The sequence below is a fragment of the Carcharodon carcharias genome, chromosome 35 (assembly GCF_017639515.1).
Source record: "Carcharodon carcharias isolate sCarCar2 chromosome 35, sCarCar2.pri, whole genome shotgun sequence".
Taxonomy (NCBI): Eukaryota; Metazoa; Chordata; class Chondrichthyes; order Lamniformes; family Lamnidae; genus Carcharodon; species Carcharodon carcharias.
The window spans coordinates 7,875,062-7,895,447 of record NC_054501.1 but is presented as its reverse complement, the minus strand read 5'-3'; the positions used below and the strand labels follow the sequence as shown (position 1 = coordinate 7,895,447).

At 56.5% G+C, this 20,386-nt stretch overlaps 1 protein-coding gene across 3 annotated transcripts in view; it reads left to right on the top strand.

Annotated features, from left to right (window-relative positions):
- kdm5c (lysine (K)-specific demethylase 5C) overlaps nt 1-20,386 on the top strand; it is a 159,598-nt gene that overhangs the window by 73,474 nt on the left and 65,738 nt on the right. For all 3 annotated transcript variants that reach the window (XM_041179589.1, XM_041179590.1, XM_041179588.1), the window contains exons 2-3: nt 14,689-14,766; nt 20,084-20,206. In XM_041179589.1, coding sequence (XP_041035523.1) covers nt 14,689-14,766; nt 20,084-20,206 — 201 coding nt within the window. The remainder of the gene's footprint in view (nt 1-14,688; nt 14,767-20,083; nt 20,207-20,386) is intronic.

Genomic DNA, 20,386 nt, shown 5'->3' with positions numbered 1-20,386 from the left:
TTGGTGGTGTTCCCCGTGTGTCTGCTGCCCTTGTCCTTCTAGGTGGTAGAGGTTGTGGGTTTGGGCGGCGCTGTCAAAGGAGCCTTGGCGAGTTGCTGCAGTGCATCTTGTAGGTGGTACGCACACTGCTGCCCCTGTGCGTCGGTGGTGGGGGGAGTGAATGTTTGTGGATGGGGTGCCGATCAAGCGGGGCTGCTTTGTCCTGGATGGTGTCGAGCTTCTCGAGTGTTGTGGGAGCCGCACTCATCCAGGCAAGTGGGGAGTGTCTCATCACACTCCTGACTTGTGCCTTGTAGATGGTGGACAGGCTTTGGGGGGAGTCAGGATGTGAGTTACTCTCCGCAGGATTCCCAGCATCTGACCTGCTTTCGTAGCCACAGTATTTATCTGTCTGGGTCCAGTTCAGTTTCTGGTCAATGTTAACCCCCAAGGATGTTGACAGTGGGAGGGGGGATTCAGTGATGGTAATGCCATCAAACGTCAAAGGGAGATGGTTAGATTCTCTCTTGTCGGACCTGGCTGTTACCCGGCACTTGTGTGGCACGAGTATCAGCCCAAATCTGAATGTTCACCAGGCCGTGCTGTAGGTCTGCACAAAGTGCTTCAGCGTCTGGACAGTTGGGAATGGCTGCACACACTGCAGTGAGCAGCAAACCTCCCCCCCACCCCCCTCCACTTAAGATGGAGGGAAGTCATTTCGAATAAGGAAGCCTCTTAAGCCGGTGCACAGTGCTTGTGCAGCCTGGATTACCAGAGGAATGATAAAGTTGGGGAGGAGGGGGGCGTCCAGACACTGGCAACTCGGGAGCTTTTAAAAAAAAAATAAATCTTATAACTTAACCTCAAAAGCTTTCACTACCGAACTGGCTTTGACCTATCCCTGAGTCGCGCTGCTCCTGTGGGCGCTGGTGTAGTCAGCTTTACAGAGAGATCGTAACAAGAAAGGAGCTGCCTCTTTTAGGCCTCAGGGTTTCCCAAAGCGCCGAGAGGCTGATGAAATACTTCTCGAGGTGGCTCTGGTGCCGGCTCATGCGGGCACAGCGAGTGTAGATTGTATAGCAATTGTGTGTAATTGGATGCAGGTGGTAAGCAATAACTGGGGATTCACTCGGGCCTCTAGAAATAGATGCAGACAGAAATGTTAGTCGTTGGGTTGGCAGGTGCTTGCTTGTAATGTGTCGCTCCTTAAATAAATGCTCAGAACAGTGTAAATATTGGGCCCGGTTTTATCCTTCACCAGCTGGCCTCTCTGGACTGTAATGGCCTGTGGCCAGATGCAGCAATGCGATAATGGCCAGGTAATCTCTCTCCTGCAATATTGATTGGGGGATGAATGTTTGCCAGGGTACCAGGAGGTGCTCCCCGGCTCCTCTCCCAGTCGTACTGGCCGTGGGACCTTTGACACCCACCTGAGAGGGCAGACGGAGCCTCAGGTTTATTGTCCCATCCGAGAGATGGTGATAGTGCGGCGTTCCCTCAGCACTGACCCTCCGACAGTGTGGCACACCCTCAGCACTGACCCTCCGACAGTGCAACGCTCCCTCAGCACTGACCCTCCGACAGTGCGGCGCTCTCTCAGCACTGACCCTCCGACAGTGTGGCGCACCCTCAGCACCGACCCTCCGATAGTGCAACGCTCCCTCAGCGCTGACCCTCCGACAGTGCGGCGCTCCCTCAGCGCTGACCCTCCAACAGTGCGGCGCTCCCTCAGCGCTGACCCTCCGACAGTGCGGCGCTCCCTCAGCGCTGACCCTCCGACAGTGCGGCGCTCCCTCAGCGCTGACCCTCCGACAGTGCGGCGCTCCCTCAGCGCTGACCCTCCGACAGTGCGGCGCTCCCTCAGCGCTGACCCTCCGACAGTGCGGCGCTCCCTCAGCGCTGACCCTCCGACAGTGCGGCACTCCCTCAGCGCGGTCCCTCTGACTGTGCAGTTCCCCATGTGCGTGTGTGTGTTTGGCAGTGCTATCGTAGGAATCTGATCTCAGATGCACTCTTTCCTTGAGGGAAGCACAGGAGAGGTGTATATTGAAGCAACACTCCCTTCCCTCACAGAGTCACAGGACAGTTAACGCAGGAGTCCATTCGGTCCACTGTGTCTGCTCCGGTTCTCCAAATGAGCAAATTACCTAGAGCCTCTCCCCCACCTTTCCCCATCACCCTGCACATTCTTCCTCTCCGGAATATAACCCAATTCCCCTTTGGAAAGCCTCGATTGACCCTGCCCCCCCCACACTCTCAGGCAGCGCGTTCCAGACCCTAACCACTCGATGCGTGAAAAAGTTTCTCCTCACGTCTCCGTCGCTTCTTTCACCGATCGCCTTCAATCCGCCTCCCTCTGGTTCTCGATCCTCCCGCCAATGGGAACAGTTTCTCCCTCTGTCCCGGACCCCCTCGTGATTTTGAACACCCCGGTCAAATCTCCTCTCAACCTTCTCTTCTCCAAGGAGAACAGTCCCAACTTCTCCACTCTATCCACGGAACAAGTCCCTCAGCCCTGGAACCATCCTCATGACTCTCTTCCTCACTCCCTCTCTCTGTCTCTCTCTAAAGCCTTCATATCCTTCCTAAAGTCCGGTGCCTAGAGCTGGACACAATACTGTAGTTGAGACTCAACCAGTGTCGTGTAAGTGATTTACGCACATGATGTTAACTTTCGTTGAACATAAAGTTTGACACAAGTGTAAAATTCCACTTTGGAAGCATGTGAGTAACACAGGAGCCAGTTTGTACACAGCAAGCTCCCAGGCCGAGATGAATCAGTGGGTGGTTAGTGCCGTTGACCCGAGGGGTTAATGGTGCCCCAGGGCACCTGACAGGGGACTCGCCTGCTCTTCCAGTGGTGGACACGGGATCTTATACATCCGTCCGAAAGGGCAGCCTTCCCGCTGTCCGCTGCTTATACTTGCCGCCTCCAGTTTTTTTCCCGCTGGAGTTTTGAACTTGCAAGCATACGAATCAGGAACAAGATGAGGCCATTTGGCCCCTCATGCCTGCTTCCCCCATTCAATAAGATCATGGCTGATGTGGTTGCGGCCTCAAACTCCACATTCCCGCCTATCCCCGGTAACCTTAGATTCTTAACTAAAGAGGGAGCCAACCTACCTCGGCCTTAAAAATATTCAGTGACCCGGCCTCCACTGCTCTCTGGGGGAGAGAATTCCACAGACTGACCACCCTCTGAGAGAAGAAATTCCTCCTCATCTCCGTCTTCAATGGGAGGCCCCTCATTCTGAAACTGTGCCCCCCCCTCCCCTCCTCCCCTCGTTCTAGATTTCCCCCCCCCCCACGAGGGGGGAACGTCCCCTCAGCCTCCACCCTGTCAAACCCCCTGCCCCCTCAGAATCTGACATGTCTCAATAAGATCACCCCTCATTCTTCTAAACTCCAATGGGTAGAGGCCCAACCTGCTCAACCTTTCCCCGTAAGACAAACCCCCCTTCATCCCAGGGATCAGCCGAGTGAACCTTCTCTGAACAGTTTCCAATGCGAGTCTGTCCCTCCTTAAGTGAGGAGACCCAAAACTGTGCAGCGTACTCTAGCTGCCCTGTACAACTTGTATCAAAACATCCCTACTTTCACACACCATCCCCCCCCCCGCCCCTCGCAGTAAAGGACAGAATTCCATTTGCCTTCCAAAATCACTCGCTGCATCTGCGTACTAACTTCTCGTGACCCCCGCGTAGCAGGACGCCCAGATCCCTCCGCACCCCGGAGCCCGGCAGAGCCTCCCCATTTCAATTGTACTCCAGTCTGCCAAATTTGCAAGCGCTCACTTAAAACTGTTCGTATCCCTTTGCCAGACTCCCCCGTGTCCTCCTCACAGCTTACTCGCATACCTACCTCTGTGCCGGCAGCAAATTGAGCAGTGATATATACGCTCGCTCCAGCTATCTCGTAACCATGGAGTGGGGGTTGGGGGTGGGGGGGGGAGTGGGTGACGTCACGAGATCTTGTTTATTTCTCTTCACCTTTCCTTTGCTGAGAGGAGGAAGTGGGTTTTTTTTTCTAAAAAAAAAAAATAATTTCACAGCCCAGCGAGACCAGAGCTTGCACTCCGAGCAGCTGACAGGAAGCTGAGGCTGATCTGGGAGCTGCTGGCTTGCTTTCAAGGAAGTTCTGTCCCGGTGTCGCAATACAGCTTAGTCACACGTATTTACACCCCCGCGCCCCCCCCAACTCCACACACACACACACACACACACACACACACACACACAACAGACTCTGTGATATCATCCATCATGCATGTAAAACAAGACGGCTTACCTCTGTGGCACAACTGCTGAACTGTTCTCACACCCAAGACAAGACAGATGAAAGGCTGCTCGGCACCCACCAGCCGGCGCCAGCTTTTGCCCCCCCTCCCCCCACCCACTGCGGGCAACTGGTTGAAATCGCTCCCCTCCACAAAACACCCACTTCCTTTTAATCCCCCTTTGCCTGCTCATCCCTTCAGTCACCGTCGTGAATTCCACACCTTCGAATGTCCCCTTAAACGCGGGCCGACTAAGCAGCAAGGAGACCCCCACCCCCACCCCCCCACCCCCCGAGGGATAGGAGGAGCGGGAGGAGACCCCTCGAGCCTGCTTCCCCCCCCACCAAGCAGCAAGGAGACCCCCGAGGGATAGGAGGAGCAGGAGGAGGCCACACGGCCCCTCGAGCCTGCTTCCCCCCTAAGCAACAAGGAGACCCCCGAGGGATAGGAGGAGGCCACTCAGCCCCTCGAGCCTGCTCTCTTCCCCCCCCACCCCTGCAAGCAGCAAGAAGACGCCCCGAGGGATAGGAGGAGCAGGAGGAGGCCACTCGGCCCCTCGAACCTGCTCCTCCCCACCCCGGCCCCATTGAACAAGACAGTGACTGACCCGATGGTGGCCTCGACTCCGCTTTCCCCTCCTTTTTTTTTTCTGCCCCCAACCCCCCCCCCCCCCAACCCTTTACTCCGTCGTCGGCCATCCAGCCTCCGCCGGTCTCAGGGGGTTGGGTGGGGGGGAGGGAGAGAGAATTCCACAGACTGACCACCCTCTGATGGAAGAAATTCCTCCTCGTCTCCCTCCCTCAATGGGGAGACCCCTCATTCTGAAACCGTGACCCCCCACCCCCCCCACCCCCTACCCCCCTCCCCGCCCTAGTTCCAGGAGGCTGCAGCTTACCAGTGAAGCTGTGGGGGTTTTACACGCCACCCCCCCAACCCCCTCCTCATTCTCCACCACCCCACCACCCCCCCCCCACCCCCGCCCCGGGCACTGCCAACTCTGAGGTGGGGGAAACGCTCGTCCGTCCGCCGGTCTACATTCCCCATCCCGTTGGGGAGAAATCCTGCCCCGGGGCAGAGCTGTTTCCCCGGAATCGCTTAGCTGCTGTCCCCGAGCGGCGGCTTCGGCGTTTCCCATTGGAGGGCCGGCCCTCGCCCGCTGTCCCCGAGCGCGCCCCCGGGGGCTTTCCGCTGGTGCCCGGCGTCCTCTGAGTACCGAGCGCTGGCGCTCCCGTAAACAGTCAAGCGGCGATTTGGGATCCGGCCAAGCTTTACCGTGAGATCGCCAGCTCGGAAGCGGCGCTGGTGGGTGGGGTGGGGGGGTGGGTGTGGTCTCGCCTTCCGGTGGGATTATTTATTTATTTTCTTTGAAGGGCGGGGGACTGAGAATCGTTGGCGCTCGGCGCGTTAGTTACCGGACGTTAGCGTGCAGCCGCCACAGGCGATCAGCCGGGCAAATGGGCCGTTGGCGTTCGTGGCAAAGTGGTCAGGACGTGCCATCCCTAAGAAATGGGAAGCGAGAGGCCGTTCGGCCCCTCGAGGCTGCTCCCCCATTCAACAAGATGGTGGCTGATCTTGATTGTGGCCTCAACTCCGCTTTCCTGCCCATTATTCCGCCCCCCCCCCCCCCCCCCCCCAAACAACCCATCGACTCCCCTCGTCGATCAAAACTCGGCCTTGGATATATTCAGTGAGCCAGCCTCCGCTGCTCTCTCTCTGACGGGGGGGACGAGAATTCCACAGACTGACCACCCTCTGAGAGAAGACGTTCCCCCCCTACCTTCTCCATCCTTGATGGGAGACCCCTCGTTCTGAAACGGAGAGGGTTGCCCTCTGACGGGGAGGTTGAGCAGAGCGGGCCCGATTTTCCCATCGCGTATCGAGAGGCAATCTTACAGGAAAGTCTAAAACTCTGAAGGGGGTTTGAGAGGGTCGGTGATGAAGGGTCTGGAACGCGGGAGGGTCACAGTCTCAGGATAAGGGGGCGGCCATTTCGGACTGAGACGAGGCAGAATTCCTTCGCTTCCGAGGGTCGGGACGCTACAGAATTCTCCCCCTCCCCCCCCACCCCCGCCTAGGAAGCTCTGTCGCCGGGTGTTTTCGAGACGGAGATGGAGAGGTCTTCGCACTTCGAGGGATAAGGGCGGAGGAAGTGGAGTCGGGGTATAAGATCAGGCCGAGCGTCCTGCTCCTATTCCGTATTTCATAGATGCTGAGAGGATGTTTCCCCCTCGTGGGGGGGGGCGGGGGGGATCCTAGAACCGGGTGGGTGGCGGCACAGTTTCAGAATGAGGGGTCTCCCATTGAAGACGGAGATGAGGACGGTGGACCACTCAGAGGGTGGTCAGTCTGTGGAATTCTCTCCCCCAGAGAGCGGCAGAGGCCGGCTCACTGAATATATTCAAGGCCGAGTGAGACAGATTTCTGATCAACAAAGGATTCGAGGGTTATGAGGGGGGGACAGACAGGCAAGTGGGGCTGAGGAACAAACAGATCAGCCACGATCTTATTGAATGGGGGGGAGCAGGATCGAGGGGCCGAATGGCCTCCTCCTATAGCTTACATCACACAGGTCACTATAGTCTTTAATCTATCTGTACGGTGTAAAATTTCCACTCTACCCAGAGTGGACGAAGGTTGCATTAAGTGCCTGTTCATGGCAAAAAGCAGAAATGAGATTAGTTTGCTGGAATGAAGGGTTAATGAATCTTTGTAGTTTGCTCTGTACGTGCGTGGTGTGGTGTTTTGGCTGTGTCTGTTCAAAAAAAAACCCAGAACATTTGATAGAAAGAGGTGACGAATGCTGGTGCTGCTCATTTCTGTTTTGAATAGAATTTGGGTAAATCCTTGGCCTTATAGTCATTTGTTCACCTGACTTAAGGAGGGACAGACTCGCATTGGAAGCCGTTCAGAGAAGGTTCACTCGGCTGATTCCTGGGACGAAGGGGGTTTGTCTGATGGGGAAAGGTTGAGCAGGTTGGGGTCTCTATCCATTGGAGTTTAGAAGAATGAGAGGTGATCTTATTGAGACATATCAGATTCTGAGGGGGGGTTTGACAGGGTGGATGCTGAGGGGATGTTTCCCCCTCATGGGGGGGGGGATCTAGAACGAAGGAGGACACAGTTTCAGAATAAGGGGTCTCCCTTATTGAAGATGGAGATGAGGAGGAATTTCTTATCTCAGAGGGTGGTCAGTCTGTGGAATTCTTCCTCCCCCAACCCCTCCCCCCCTTCCCCCACAGAGAGCAGTGGAGGCCGGGTCACTGAATATATTCAAGGCCGAGTTAGACAGATTTCTGATCGACGAGGGAAGTCGAGGGTTGTGGGGGTAGGGACAGGGGCAGGGAAGTGAGGTCACAATCAGATCAACCCTGATCTTATTGAAAGTTGGAGCAGGATCGAGGGGCTGAATGGCCTTCCCCGCTCCTATTTCTTATGTAGAGAACTTTATCCCCCTTGCGTGTGATCCCCTTGTGAATCATGACATTCCCTGAAAATCAACCTCCCTCTTCCCATAGAACCATAGAAAAGTTACGGTTCAGAAAGAGTGCCATTCAGCCCATCATGTCTGCACCGGCCCAAAAAAATAAACTAGCCGCTTATTTTTAATCCCACTTTCCAGCACCTGGCCCACAGTCTTGCAGGTTACAGCGCCTCAGGTGCAGATCCAGGTACCTTCTAAATGTGTTGAGTGTTTGAGCCTCAGCCGCCAATTCAGGCGGTGAACTCCAGACGTCCACCACCCTCTGGGTGAAGAAGGTTTTCCTCACGTCCCCTCTAATCCTTCTACCAATCACCTGAAACCTGTGTCCCCAGGTAACCGACCCCTCAGCTAGGGGGAAATGGGTCTTCCCTGTCTACCTTATCCGAGGCTTCTCATAATTTTGTACACCTCAATTAGGTCACCCCTCAGCCTCCTCTGTTCCAAGGAGAACAACCCCAGCCTAGCCCGTCTCTCCTCTTCGCTGCAATTTTCCAGCCTTGGCCAACGTTCTTGCAAGTTTCCTCTGCGCTCTTCCCCAGAGTGGCTCTGTCCTTCCTGTAACAGGGCCAACAGAGCCGGTGTACACAAAATTCCAGCTGTGTCCTAACCAGTATTTTGTGCAGTTACATCACTGCACCCCCCGCTTTCGTATTCAAAACCCCGTCCAGTAAAGGAAAGCGCCCCATACGCCTGCTTGATCACCTTATCCACCTGTCCAGCCGCCTTCAGGGACCTGCGGACATGCACTCCAAGGCCTCTCACTCCCCCAACCCCTCCCGGCGTTGTTCTCCCCCCCCCCCGCCTTTAATGAGCACTCCCTAGCTTTGTTCGCCCTCCCCGAGTGCGTTCCCTCACCCGTTCCCGGCCTTGGAATCGGAGCGCTTCCACCGCGGGGAATGTCTAGCCAGTTCAAAAGCGACGGGAGTTACCTATGAGAGAGTCCATAACGACACCCTGGGGAAAAGCCCGGCTTAAACCTTAAAGTCCGCACCCAGGCACCCCCCCCACCCACCCCGCCGCCCCCACCACCACCCTCACGTAGACACTCCGAAGATGAGCCACGGTCCCGATGTTTATCGCCTTTTTAAAATGAAAAATAGACGGGGTTATCCGTGCCTCCATTTTATCACGTCGCTGTTTTGCGAGAGCGTGTTTCGGGAGTGAAGTGTCAGTTGTCGTTCTGCTGTGTCGAGTTCAACAGTGTTGTGTTGACGGAGCCCGGCTTGGGGACGGAGCCGGGTGGGGTGGGGTGGGGACGGTGGGCGATCGGAGACCGTCCGACCGGCATGTCGCGTCCCGCAGCATCGCGCCCCGACGAGGGAAGGGTGAGGATCGAGTGGCAGGGGGCCTCATTTCTGAGAGAGAGAGAGAGAGAGAAAACAGAACCCCTGGGAGGCAAAATGACTCCAGCCTCTTGGGCATTCGCAGTTTCCTTTTCAAATCCTCGGCGGAGCGACGCAAGGCGGGTGGTTGGGACGCCTCCCTCCGGCTCCTGACGGCTACCAAGGGACCCACGGCACTCTGCCACGCTATGCTGCTTCGCTGGGGGAGGGTGCCGGCTGGATTAGAGTTTATTTGGCCGGCGCAGTCCTTTCCCTGCGTCATATCACGGGGCAGATTGCAACCCTCTGTCTCTGTTTCTCTCAGTCTCTCTCCCTGTCTCTCTCAGTCTCTCTCTGTCTTTCTCAGTCTCTCTCTGTCTTTCTCAGTCTCTCTCTCTCTCAGTCTCTCTCTCTCTCAGTCTCTCTCTCTCAGTCTCTCTCTCTCTCAGTCTCTCTCTCTCTCTCTCAGTCTCTCTCTCTCTCTCTCAGTCTCTCTCTCAGTCTCTCTCTCAGTCTCTCTCTCAGTCTCTCTCAGTCTCTCTCTCTCAGTCTCTCTCTCTCTGTCTCTCTCTCTCAGTCTCTCTCTCAGTCTCTCTCAGTCTCTCTCTCTCAGTCTCTCTCAGTCTCTCTCAGTCTCTCTCAGTTTCTGTCTCTCAGTTTCTGTCTCTCAGTTTCTCTCTCTCAGTCTCTCTCTCTCAGTCTCTCTCTCTCTGTCTCTCTCTCTCTCAGTCTCTGTCTCTCTCTCTCAGTCTCTCTCTCTCAGTCTCTCTCTCTCAGTCTCTCTCTCTCAGTCTCTCTCTCTCTGTCTCTCTCTCTGTCTCTCTCTCTGTCTCTCTCTCTGTCTCTCTCTCTGTCTCTCTCTCTGTCTCTCTCTCAGTCTCTCTCTCAGTCTCTCTCTCTGTCTCTCTCTCTCTGTCTCTCTCTCTCTGTCTCTCTCTCTTTCTCTCTCTCTGTCTCTCTCTCAGTCTCTCTCAGTCTCTCTCTCAGTCTCTCTCTCAGTCTCTCTCAGTCTCTCTCAGTCTCTCTCTCAGTCTCTCTCAGTCTCTCTCTCAGTCTCTCTCTCAGTCTCTCTCAGTCTCTCTCTCTCAGTCTCTCTCTCTCAGTCTCTCTCTCTCAGTCTCTCTCTCTCAGTCTCTCTCTCTCAGTCTCTCTCTCTCAGTCTCTCTCTCTCAGTCTCTCTCTCTCTCTCTCTCTGTCTCTCTCTGTCTCTCTCTGTCTCTCTCTGTCTCTCTCTGTCTCTCTCTGTCTCTCTCTGTCTCTCTCTCTCTCTCTGTCTCTCTCTCTCTCTCTCTCTCTGTCTCTCTCTCAGTCTCTCTCTCTCTGTCTCTCTCTCTCTGTCTCTCTCTCTCAGTCTCTCTCTCTCAGTCTCTCTCTCTCAGTCTCTCTCTCAGTCTCTCTCTGTCTCTCTCTCAGTCTCTCTCTCTGTCTCTCTCTCTGTCTCTCTGTCTCTCTCTCAGTCTCTCTCTCTCAGTCTCTCTCTCTCTGTCTCTCTCTCTCTGTCTCTCTCTCTCTGTCTCTCTCTCTCTGTCTCTCTGTCTCTCTCTCAGTCTCTCTCTCAGTCTCTCTCTCAGTCTCTCTCTGTCTCTCTCTCAGTCTCTCTCTCAGTCTCTCTCAGTCTCTCTCAGTCTCTCTCAGTCTCTCTCTCAGTCTCTCTCTCAGTCTCTCTCTCAGTCTCTCTCTCAGTCTCTCTCTCTCAGTCTCTCTCTCTCAGTCTCTCTCTCTCAGTCTCTCTCTCAGTCTCTCTCTCAGTCTCTCTCTCAGTCTCTCTCTCTCAGTCTCTCTCTCTCAGTCTCTCTCTCTCAGTCTCTCTCTCTTTCAGTCTCTCTCTCTCTCAGTCTCTCTCTCTCCCTGTCTCTCTCCCTGTCTCTCTCCCTGTCTCTCTCTCTGTCTCTCTCTCTCTCTGTCTCTCTCAGTCTCTCTCTCTCTCTGTCTCTCTCTCTCTCTCTGTCTCTCTCTCTCTCTCAGTCTCTCTCTCTCTCTCTGTCTCTCTCTCTCTGTCTCTCTCTCTCTCTCTCAGTCTCTCTCTCTCTCTCTCTCAGTCTCTCTCTCTCTCTCTCTCTCAGTCTCTCTCTCAGTCTCTCTCTCAGTCTCTCTCTCAGTCTCTCTCTCAGTCTCTCTCTCAGTCTCTCTCTCTCAGTCTCTCTCTCTCAGTCTCTCTCTCAGTCTCTCTCTCAGTCTCTCTCTCAGTCTCTCTCTCAGTCTCTCTCTCAGTCTCTCTCTCTCAGTCTCTCTCTATTTCAGTCTCTCTCTCTCTCTGTCTCTCTCTCTCCCGGTCTCTCTCTCTGTCTCTCTCTCTCTCTCTCTCTGTCTCTCTCAGTCTCTCTCTCTCTCTCTGTCTCTCTCTCTCTCTCTCTGTCTCTCTCTCTCTCTCTCTGTCTCTCTCTCTCTCTCTCTCTGTCTCTCTCTCTCTCTCTCTGTCTCTCTCTCTCTCTCTCAGTCTCTCTCTCTCTCAGTCTCTCTCTCTCTCAGTCTCTCTCTCTCTCTCAGTCTCTCTCTGTCTCTCTCTCTCTCAGTCTCTCTCTCAGTCTCTCTCTCTCTCAGTCTCTCTCTCTCTCTCAGTCTCTCTCTCTCTCTCAGTCTCTCTCTCTCTCTCAGTCTCTCTCTCTCTCTGTCTCTCTCTGTCTCTGTCTCTCTCTCTCGGTGTCTCTCTCGGTGTCTCTCTCGGTGTCTCTCTCTCTCGGTGTCTCTCTCTCTCGGTGTCTCTCTCTCTCGGTGTCTCTCTCTCTCGGTGTCTCTCTCTCTCGGTGTCTCTCTCTCTCGGTGTCTCTCTCTCTCGGTGTCTCTCTCTCTCGGTGTCTCTCTCTCTCGGTGTCTCTCTCTCTCTGTGTCTCTCTCTGTGTCTCTCTCTGTGTCTCTCTCTCAGTGTCTCTCTCTCAGTGTCTCTCTCTCAGTGTCTCTCTCTCAGTGTCTCTCTCTCAGTGTCTCTCTCTCAGTGTCTCTCTCTCTCTCTCTCAATGTCTCTCTCTCTCTCTGTGTCTCTCTGTGTCTCTCACTCTCTGTCTCTCTCTCTCAGTCTCTCCCTGGCTCTGCTCCCACGCACCCAGCCCCGAAGGCACCGACTCTCCATTTAGAAAGGACTTGCATTTGCGTAGTGCCCTTCCCCCACCTCAGGAACGGCCCCGAAATGTTTTTCTTTTATTTATCTTCTTTTACACGGGGCGGGGGTGTTTGCTGGCGGGGTCGACATTTACCCACCATCCCTAATTGTCTCTTGAACCGAGTGTCTCGCCTCGCTCGGGCCATTTCGGGAGGGGGAGGTGCACAGTTAAGAGTCGACCACCTTGCTGTGGGGTCTGGAGTTACGTGTGGGCCAGACCGGGTAAGGCTGGCAGATTTCCCTCCCTAAAGGGGCATTAGTGACCCAGATAGGGGATTTTTTTTTTACGACAATCGATGATAGTTTCACAGTCCCTGTGACTGAAACTGGCTTCCGATTCCAGATTTTATTCATCGAATTTAAATTCCACCAGCAGCCGGGGTGGGATTTGAACCCGTGTCTCCCCCCACCACCCCCCCCCCACCTCCCCCAACTCCCCCACCAGAGCATTAGCCTGGAGGGTCTGGATTACTAGCCCAGTGGCCCCAGTTGCTAGCCATCACCGCCTCCTCCTGACAGGCGGCCAGAGGAAGGACTTCCTGAAATGCAGCCGCTGTTGCACCGGCCGGGAAGCCTTGGCCCGGCCTGCGCACAGCAAGATCCCACAAACGACGATGGCAGTGGTTGACCGAATCGTCGGATCCGGTGACCGAGGGGGATGAATGCTGGGCCCCGGGGTGTGAGGCGGTGGGAGAGGGGTGGTGGGGGGGGGGGGGGGGGCTGCGCGGTGGGTTGGGAGAGGCACCCTCCACCACCTCCCGCCCTCGATACGGCCAGTGGCACCACCCCGGGTGCCCCTTGCTCGCCCGGGAGACCTAATAGAATGGACGGGGGCGGGGGGGAGAGACGGTGGCCTAGAGCTATCGTCACTGGGCTAGAAATGGCCCTAGCAAGCCACTCGGTTCAAGGGCAGTTAGGGATGGGCATCAAATGCCAGTGATGCCCATGAAAGAGTTTAAAAAAAAAAGTCACTCGAGAGCCCATCAGGGTACACAAAGGGTCTTTTGGCAGATTATACCCAGCGAGGCACGAGCTCTCCCACCGCCCGGTGCAGTCTCGCTCCACAATTCTGTCTGAATAACGTGCCTCTTCTAAATACTTAGCCTCTTCTGCGTAACCATTACTTGATGTACTGTCCCTGTGCAGAGAAAGATTGCTCCCAACCGCTCCGCTAGGTCGTTCTGTTGACCGGCCCTTGTCCCGTTTGTAACCGACTCGTAGGAACCTGGGACTTAGGAGCAGGAAGGGGCCACTCAGCCCCCTCGAGCCTGCTCCGTCATCCAATAAGATCGTGGCCTCGACTACACTTTGCTGCCCATTTCCCCCTCCCCCAAAAACGCGTAACTCTTGACTCCCTCGTCAATCAGAAATCTGCCTTGAATATATTCAGTGAGCCGGCCTCCACTGCTCTCTGTGGGTGGGTGGGGGGGGTAGAATTCCACAGACTGACCACCTTCTGAGGGGCAGAAATTCCTCCTCACCTCCACCCTAAAAGGGAAGACCCCTTGGTTTGAAACGGTGCCCTCTAGTTCTGGATTTCCCCCCCCCTCCCCCACGAGGGGGAATCCTGCTCTCAACATCCACCCCGTCAAGCGCCCCCCCCCCCGCCCCAGAATATTATATGTTTCAATAAGACCACCTCCCGTTTCACAGCGAGAGATCGATAAACTGGGTAGAATTGATAAGATCGACAAAGTTAGCGAGCAGTGGGTTTGAATGTTTTGTGTCCGTGCTTCTGCTTCACATTATGAAGTGGGGGGGGGGTGGGGTTTGGGCCTATAAAATCGCTGGCATTCGTGTGGTCCCTATGTACCCTGATGTGTGTTTAAAAGAAAAAATAAAACAGGCCTTTTCAGATAAGTACATAATCGCTTGGTAGTACCGAACCTGTGTATTGGGGCAAAGAAGAGACACGATGTCGGCGGTTATTGTCCTGCCCTCGTCTGGACAGATGCAAGAATGCCAAATTTCAAAGGAAGCGGCAGTTTATAAAGTAGGAGAGCAGGGCGCCGATCGGCTGGCAAGCCGACTCTGATAGGTTGAGCCGTTGCTTTTGTGGGGGGGGGGCCGTTGCGCCTCGTGATTTTGTTGAATTTCAAGGAAAGCACGACACCCGGACGTGTTCCTTCTGCCTGCAGGGGGTGGGGGGAGGGGAGGGGGGTGGTGGGGGATAACTCCTCTTGGGTGCGAGTGCTTGTAGCTTTCCGCGCGCTAGCCACGTTCTTGAGGTCGACCAATGATCTCGAACTGGTTGTTCGTGCGGATCCTTGGCGCGCTTGGGATTGCCCGGCAAGTGCTGTCCGGCCGCGGAATCGCATCCAGCTTTAGACGTTATGCTCCGTGTTGGCCTCAGCGATAACTGGCGAACGGTCAGGTTGGAAGCTCTCTGCTGTCTGACCGAGGGTGCGACCTGGTTGTGACCTACTAACGCTTGTCTTTCCTTTCTCTCCACCTCTCCCCCCCCCCCCCCCCCCCCCCAAAACCACCAACCTCTCTTCCTTCCTCCCCCCCGCCCCGAACGTTCTGTCTCCAGGACTGGCAGCCGCCGTTCGCTGTAGAGGTCGACAACTTCAAGTTTACTCCCCGGATCCAGCGTCTGAACGAGTTGGAGGTGAGTCCTGCCGCTCCGCAGCGAGCAGGTGAAAGATGCCAGCCGAATCCCGCCTTGCACCCCCCCCCCCACCACCAACCCACCACCGACCACGTCTCTCCCCCCCCCCCCCCACCCTCAGCTTCGGGCTTGTCCTGTTTTCAGTTCCATCGTCGTTGCAGCGCAGAAGGAGGCCAGTCAGTCAGCCCCACACACTCTCTCCTACCCCACTGCAGCCCTGCAGAATTTTCCCTTTCAAGTACTTGCCCAGTTCCCCCTTTCTGAGCGTGAATCTGCTTGCACCGCCCTTTCAGGCAGCGCCAAAAGAATAAAATTCTCCGCACCCCCTCCCCGGTTCCCTTGCCGATTCTCTTCAACCATGTGTCCCCCTCCTGCCACCGGGAACAGTTTCTCCTTATTGCCTTGATCAGGACCCCCCCGCCGGCCTTCGGGATTTTGAACGCCCTCGATTCCATCTCCCCCCTTCACCTCCTCTGCTCCGAGGAGTACAATCCCGGCTCCTCCGGCCTCTCCACGTGAACCGGAGTCCCCTCATCCCTGGGGAACCGTTCTGGTAAACCCCCCCACCCCCTGAGGCCTTCGACATCCTCCCTAAAGAGCGGAGGTCTGAACTGGACGCAGGACAGCAGCCAAGGCTGAACGAGTAACTTGCAAAGCTTTGGCCTAAATGTTTTAGTTCTAAATCCTCTCTCTCTCTCCTCCCCACCACCACCCCCCCCACAACTCCTGCACAACCTGCTGGGCCTGAGAATCCCCATCTCCGTGGACACCAGGCCCATGAGATCCACCTCCTCTCCCCCCACCCTGACCTTTTTTATATATATATATATATATATATGTCACGGTGTCATTATGGCCCGGAAGGAGGCTATTCGGCCCGTCCAGTCTGCGCTGGCTCCCTGTAGAGCGACCCAGTCCGCCCTCCATTCTCCCGCTCTCTCCCTGCAAGTTTAACCCCCTCAAGTTCCGCTCCAATTGCCTTTTGAAATCACCCACCGCCTCCAGCCTCCGCCACCCCTGTAGGAGGCGAGTTCCAGGCCGTTACCGCTCGCTGTGAGGGAGAAAAGTTCTTTCCTCACCTCCCCCAGTTTCCAAAAGCTTTATACCTGTGCCCCCTTCTACCCCACCTCCCCCCCCACCCCCACTTTTCCTTGTCTGTCTTATCTAAATCTGTCATAACGTTTTACACCTCTTTCAAATCGCCCCTCCATCTCCCCTCGCTCCAAGATGAACAACCCCAGCTTCTCCAACCCAACCTCGTAGCCAGAAACCTTGGGTGGTGGTGAGGGGGGTTACCATTGACCAGAAACTGAACTGGACCCAGCCAAATAAAGACTGTGGCTACAAGAGCAGGTCAGAGGCTGGGAATCCTGCGGAGAGTAACTCACCTCCCGACTCCCCAAAGCCTGTCCACCATCAACAAGGCACAAGTCAGGAGTGTGATGGGACACTCCCCACTTGCCAGGATGAGTTGCAGCTCCCACAACACTCAAGAAGCTCGACATGATCCAGGACAAAGCAGCCCCGCTTGATGGGCACCCCATCCACAAACATTCACTCCCCCCACCACCGACGCACAGGGGCAGCACAGTGTGTGTGTACCATCTACAAGATGCCCTGCAGCAACTCGCCAAGGCTCCTACGACAGCGCCGCCCAAACCCACCACCTCTACCACCTAGAAGGACGAGGGCAGCAGGCACATGGGGAACATAGGAGCGATAGTAGGCCGCTCGAGCCTGCTCTGCCATTCAGTACGTTCATGACTATGCATCCACTTCAATGCCCTTCCCCCCCCCCCCCGCCCCCCACCCCCCACACTACCCCCATATCCCTTTATGCCAGTGGTATTTAGAAATCTGTCAATCTCTGCCTTGGTGGTTGGGGGGAGGTGGTGGGCTTGGTGTTGGGGGGGGGTGGGGTGGTGGTGGTGGGGGGGGTGGGGTGGTGGTGGTGGTGGTGGGGGGGGTGGGGTGGTGGTGGGGGGGGGGGTGGGGTGAGTGGGGGGTTGGTGGTGGGTGGGGGGTGGGTGGTGGTGGGGGGGGTGGGGTGAGTGGGGGGTGGGTGGTGGTTGGGGGGGTGGGGTGAGTGGGGGGTGGGTGGTGGTTGGGGGGGGTGGGGTGAGTGGGGGGTGGGTGGTGGTTGGGGGGGGTGGGGTGAGTGGGCGGTGGGTGGTGGTTGGGTGGGGTGGGGTGAGTGGGGGGTGGGTGGTGGTTGGGGGGGGGTGGGGTGAGTGGGGGGTGGGTGGTGGTTGGGGGGGGTGGGGTGAGTGGGGGGTGGGTGGTGGTTGGGGGGGGTGGGGTGAGTGGGGGGTGGGTGGTGGTTGGGGGGGGGTGGGGTGAGTGGGGGGTGGGGGGTGCTGGGAGGGGGTGGGGTGAGTGGGGGGTGGGTGGTTGTGTTGGGGGTGGGTGGTTGTGGGGGGGGGTGGGGTGAGTGGGGGGTGGGTGGTTGTGGGGGGGGGTGGGGTGAGTGGGGGGTGGGTTGTTGTGGGGGGGGGGTGGGGTGAGTGGCGGGTGGGTGGTTGTGGGGGGGGTGGTGAGTGCTGGGTGGGTGGTGGTGGGGGGGTGGGGTCAGTGGGGGGTGGGTGGTGGTGGGGGGAGTGGGGTGGGTGGGAGGAGGTAGGGGTGGTGGGGGGAGTGGGGTGGGTGGGAGGAGGTAGGGGTGGTGGGGAGGGGGGTGTGGGGAGGGGAGGAGGGGGTTGGTGGGGGGGCGGGGAGGGGAGGGGGGGGTTGGTCGGGGGTGGGGAGGGGGGCTGCGGGTGGGGGTGGGGGTTGGTGGGGTGGGGTTGGTGGGGGGTGTGGGTGGGTGTGGGGCAGGGGGTGAGGGCGTGCAATGGCAGAGACCGGTTTCCACGCCCTCACTTGCCGTGCACCCACAGCCGAGGGTGCTCCGCTTTCGGGCTTGCATGTCGAGCCCCGGGACCCGCAGGAGCATCACAGCGGCAAAGCCGCTCGCTCGCCCACCCGTCTGTCCGTCCGTCCCGCCCAGGCCTCTCGGCATCGCCCGCCAAGTGCCCTCCTCCTCAATCGGATTTGAAAAGGGAGTCCCCCACACACACCGCTCCCCCCACCACCCCCAACGGCTCCTGGCACCCGCAGCCCATCCCGAGCGCCTCTCGACCCCCTCGGTCGGCCTGTGACCCAGCCCCTTGCGTTTTCGCCTCCAAACGTGTTCTTTCGTTCGTAAAATTTGTAAAAAAAAAACACACAATACCGTAGGGGACGGTTCAGGTTTGATGTTGCAGCACGGTTCCCAGTGCAGCGTGCCACCCTCTGATGTAAGCTCATTGCACTTAAAATAAGAACGAGCGAGATAGGGCCCGGAATAGACCATTCGGCCCATCGAGCCTGCTCCGCCATTCAGTAACATCATGGCTGATCTCTGTGTTTCAGTTCCCACGTTCCCATCTAACCCCCGATATCCTTCCATTCCATTATGCCCAACCAGAATCTATCTCCCTCGGCCTTAAAAATATTCAGCAACCACCCCCCCCCACCGCCTCCACCACCTTCTGAGGCAGAGAGTCCCAAACTCGCACAACCCTCTGAGAGAAAACAACTTCTCCTCAGCTCTGTCCTAAAAGGGCGACCCCCTAATTTTTAAACAGTCCCCCCCCGCCTCGTTCTGGACTCACCCACAAGAGGAAACATCCTTTACATGCCCACCTTGTCCAGGCTGTTCAGGGTCTTGTAAACTTCAATCCAATCACCCCCTCGCTCTTCTAAACTCCAGTGGAAACAAGCCCAGTCTGTCCAACCTTCAATCCAGGTATCAATCTAGTAAACCTCCTCTGAACCACCTCCGACGCATATACACCCTTCCTTAGATAAGGAGACCAAAACTGCACACAGTATTCGAGGTGCGGTCTCACCAATGCCCTGTATAACTGAAGCATAACATCCTTACTCTTATGTTCAATCCCTCTTGTACTAAAGGATAGCATCATTCCATTAGCCTCCCTAATTACTTGCTGTACCTGCATTTTTGTGGCTCATGCACTGGAACACCCAGATCCCTCTGCACCTCAGAATCCTGCAGCCGTTCTCCATTTAAGAGACACTCCGCTTTTTTTGTTCTTCCTGCCAAAGTGAAGAACGTCACGTGTCCCCCGCATTAAACTGCGTTTGCCAGATCTTTGCCCATTCACTCAACCTGTCAATATCCATCCGCAACCTCCCCCTGTGTCTTCTTCACAACATACTTTCCTCCTATCTTTGTGTGCCATCTGCAAATTTGGCTACCATGCCTTCGCTCCCCTCATCCAAGTCGCTGCTGTGGATCGTAAGAGGACGGGTTAGATTTGCGGCATACGCTCTCCGCCGTGTGTTTGCAGGCCCTCGGTGCACCGGAGTGGGAGAGCCTCTTCCCGGTGAACCTTTGCCGGCGGCTGCGCCAAGCTTGAATGGGCCCCCTCCCTCCCTCCCGGACCTTGGAAGGTGCCAGTTCTCAAAATCTATCCACGTCGGCGGAGGGGTGGTGTTGCGGGGCAATGGCTGACTGGCTAAAAGCAGAAAATGCCGCTAGAAGTAGCCGGACAGGTCAGGTATCGTCTGCGGGGGAGGGGAAAACAGAGCTTAACGACCCTTATATCAGAACTGGGCAAAGGTTAGAGGCGTCGTCGGTTTTTGGGTGAGCGCAAGGAGTGGGGGTGGTGGGTGGGGAGGTGTGAAGAAGAAGAACCAGAGGGGGAGATTTGCTGCAGGGCGCAGAGCAGGAGAGACGAACTGACCAAAAGGGTTCGTGGTGCAAGGCCAGAGGGAGTGGTAACGTGACAGGTGAAGAAACGAAGACTGGGCCTCGAGGAGGTGCAAATGGCAGGAGAGCTACCACCCGAATGTTATGAGAGCGAGAGACGGGTGGGTCGGGGGCACGGAGGGGGGCAAAACCAGCGGAGAAACGCGGAGGTTACGACCTGAGGTTGTGGGAAATCCGCGTGGAGACTGGAAGGCAGCAGAGCGCGGAACTCTGAGAGCCGGCAGGCCGAGGTCAGAGAGGTCAGAGCCTGGGAGCGGGGTGGAGGATTAGAACTACGGGCGGCGGGCAGGAAGCTCGGGGCTCAGGCTGGCCGGCTGATGGTCTAGGGGAGGTCCGCCAGCCCGCTTGCCCCCTTCCCACGCCAACTGGTTGAGGTGAACTCATTCAGAGGAGACTAGCGGGGCGGTTTTTTTCTCTCGTGGGGGCAGGCGGCAGGGTCGCAGCCCGCCTTTCCAAGCTGAGGGTCCCCACCTGCTTGCTCACTCACTGCAGCTTCAGCTTAGCTAAGCGAACGCGTGGTCGTGACGCTCCAGGCTCATTGTTCCCTTGCTTCTCTCCGGACAGGCACAGACCCGAGTGAAATTAAACTTCCTGGATCAAATCGCCAAGTTCTGGGAACTCCAGGGGTCGACGTTAAAAATTCCCAATGTGGAGCGACGAATCCTGGACCTGTACAGCCTGAACAAGGTAACGAGGGGATTTCTCTGTGTTTCTTTACACTCGAGGTGCGCTGAAGGTTACCGGTGCCATGCACCATGTCATCAGTTCCTTCGCTGCAGTCTCCCTCTGGAGCTCAACGGTGTGACAAATCATGTCTTTAAAATATGTGCCCACCATTGTCAGGACAGGTACAGCACGGGGTTAGAT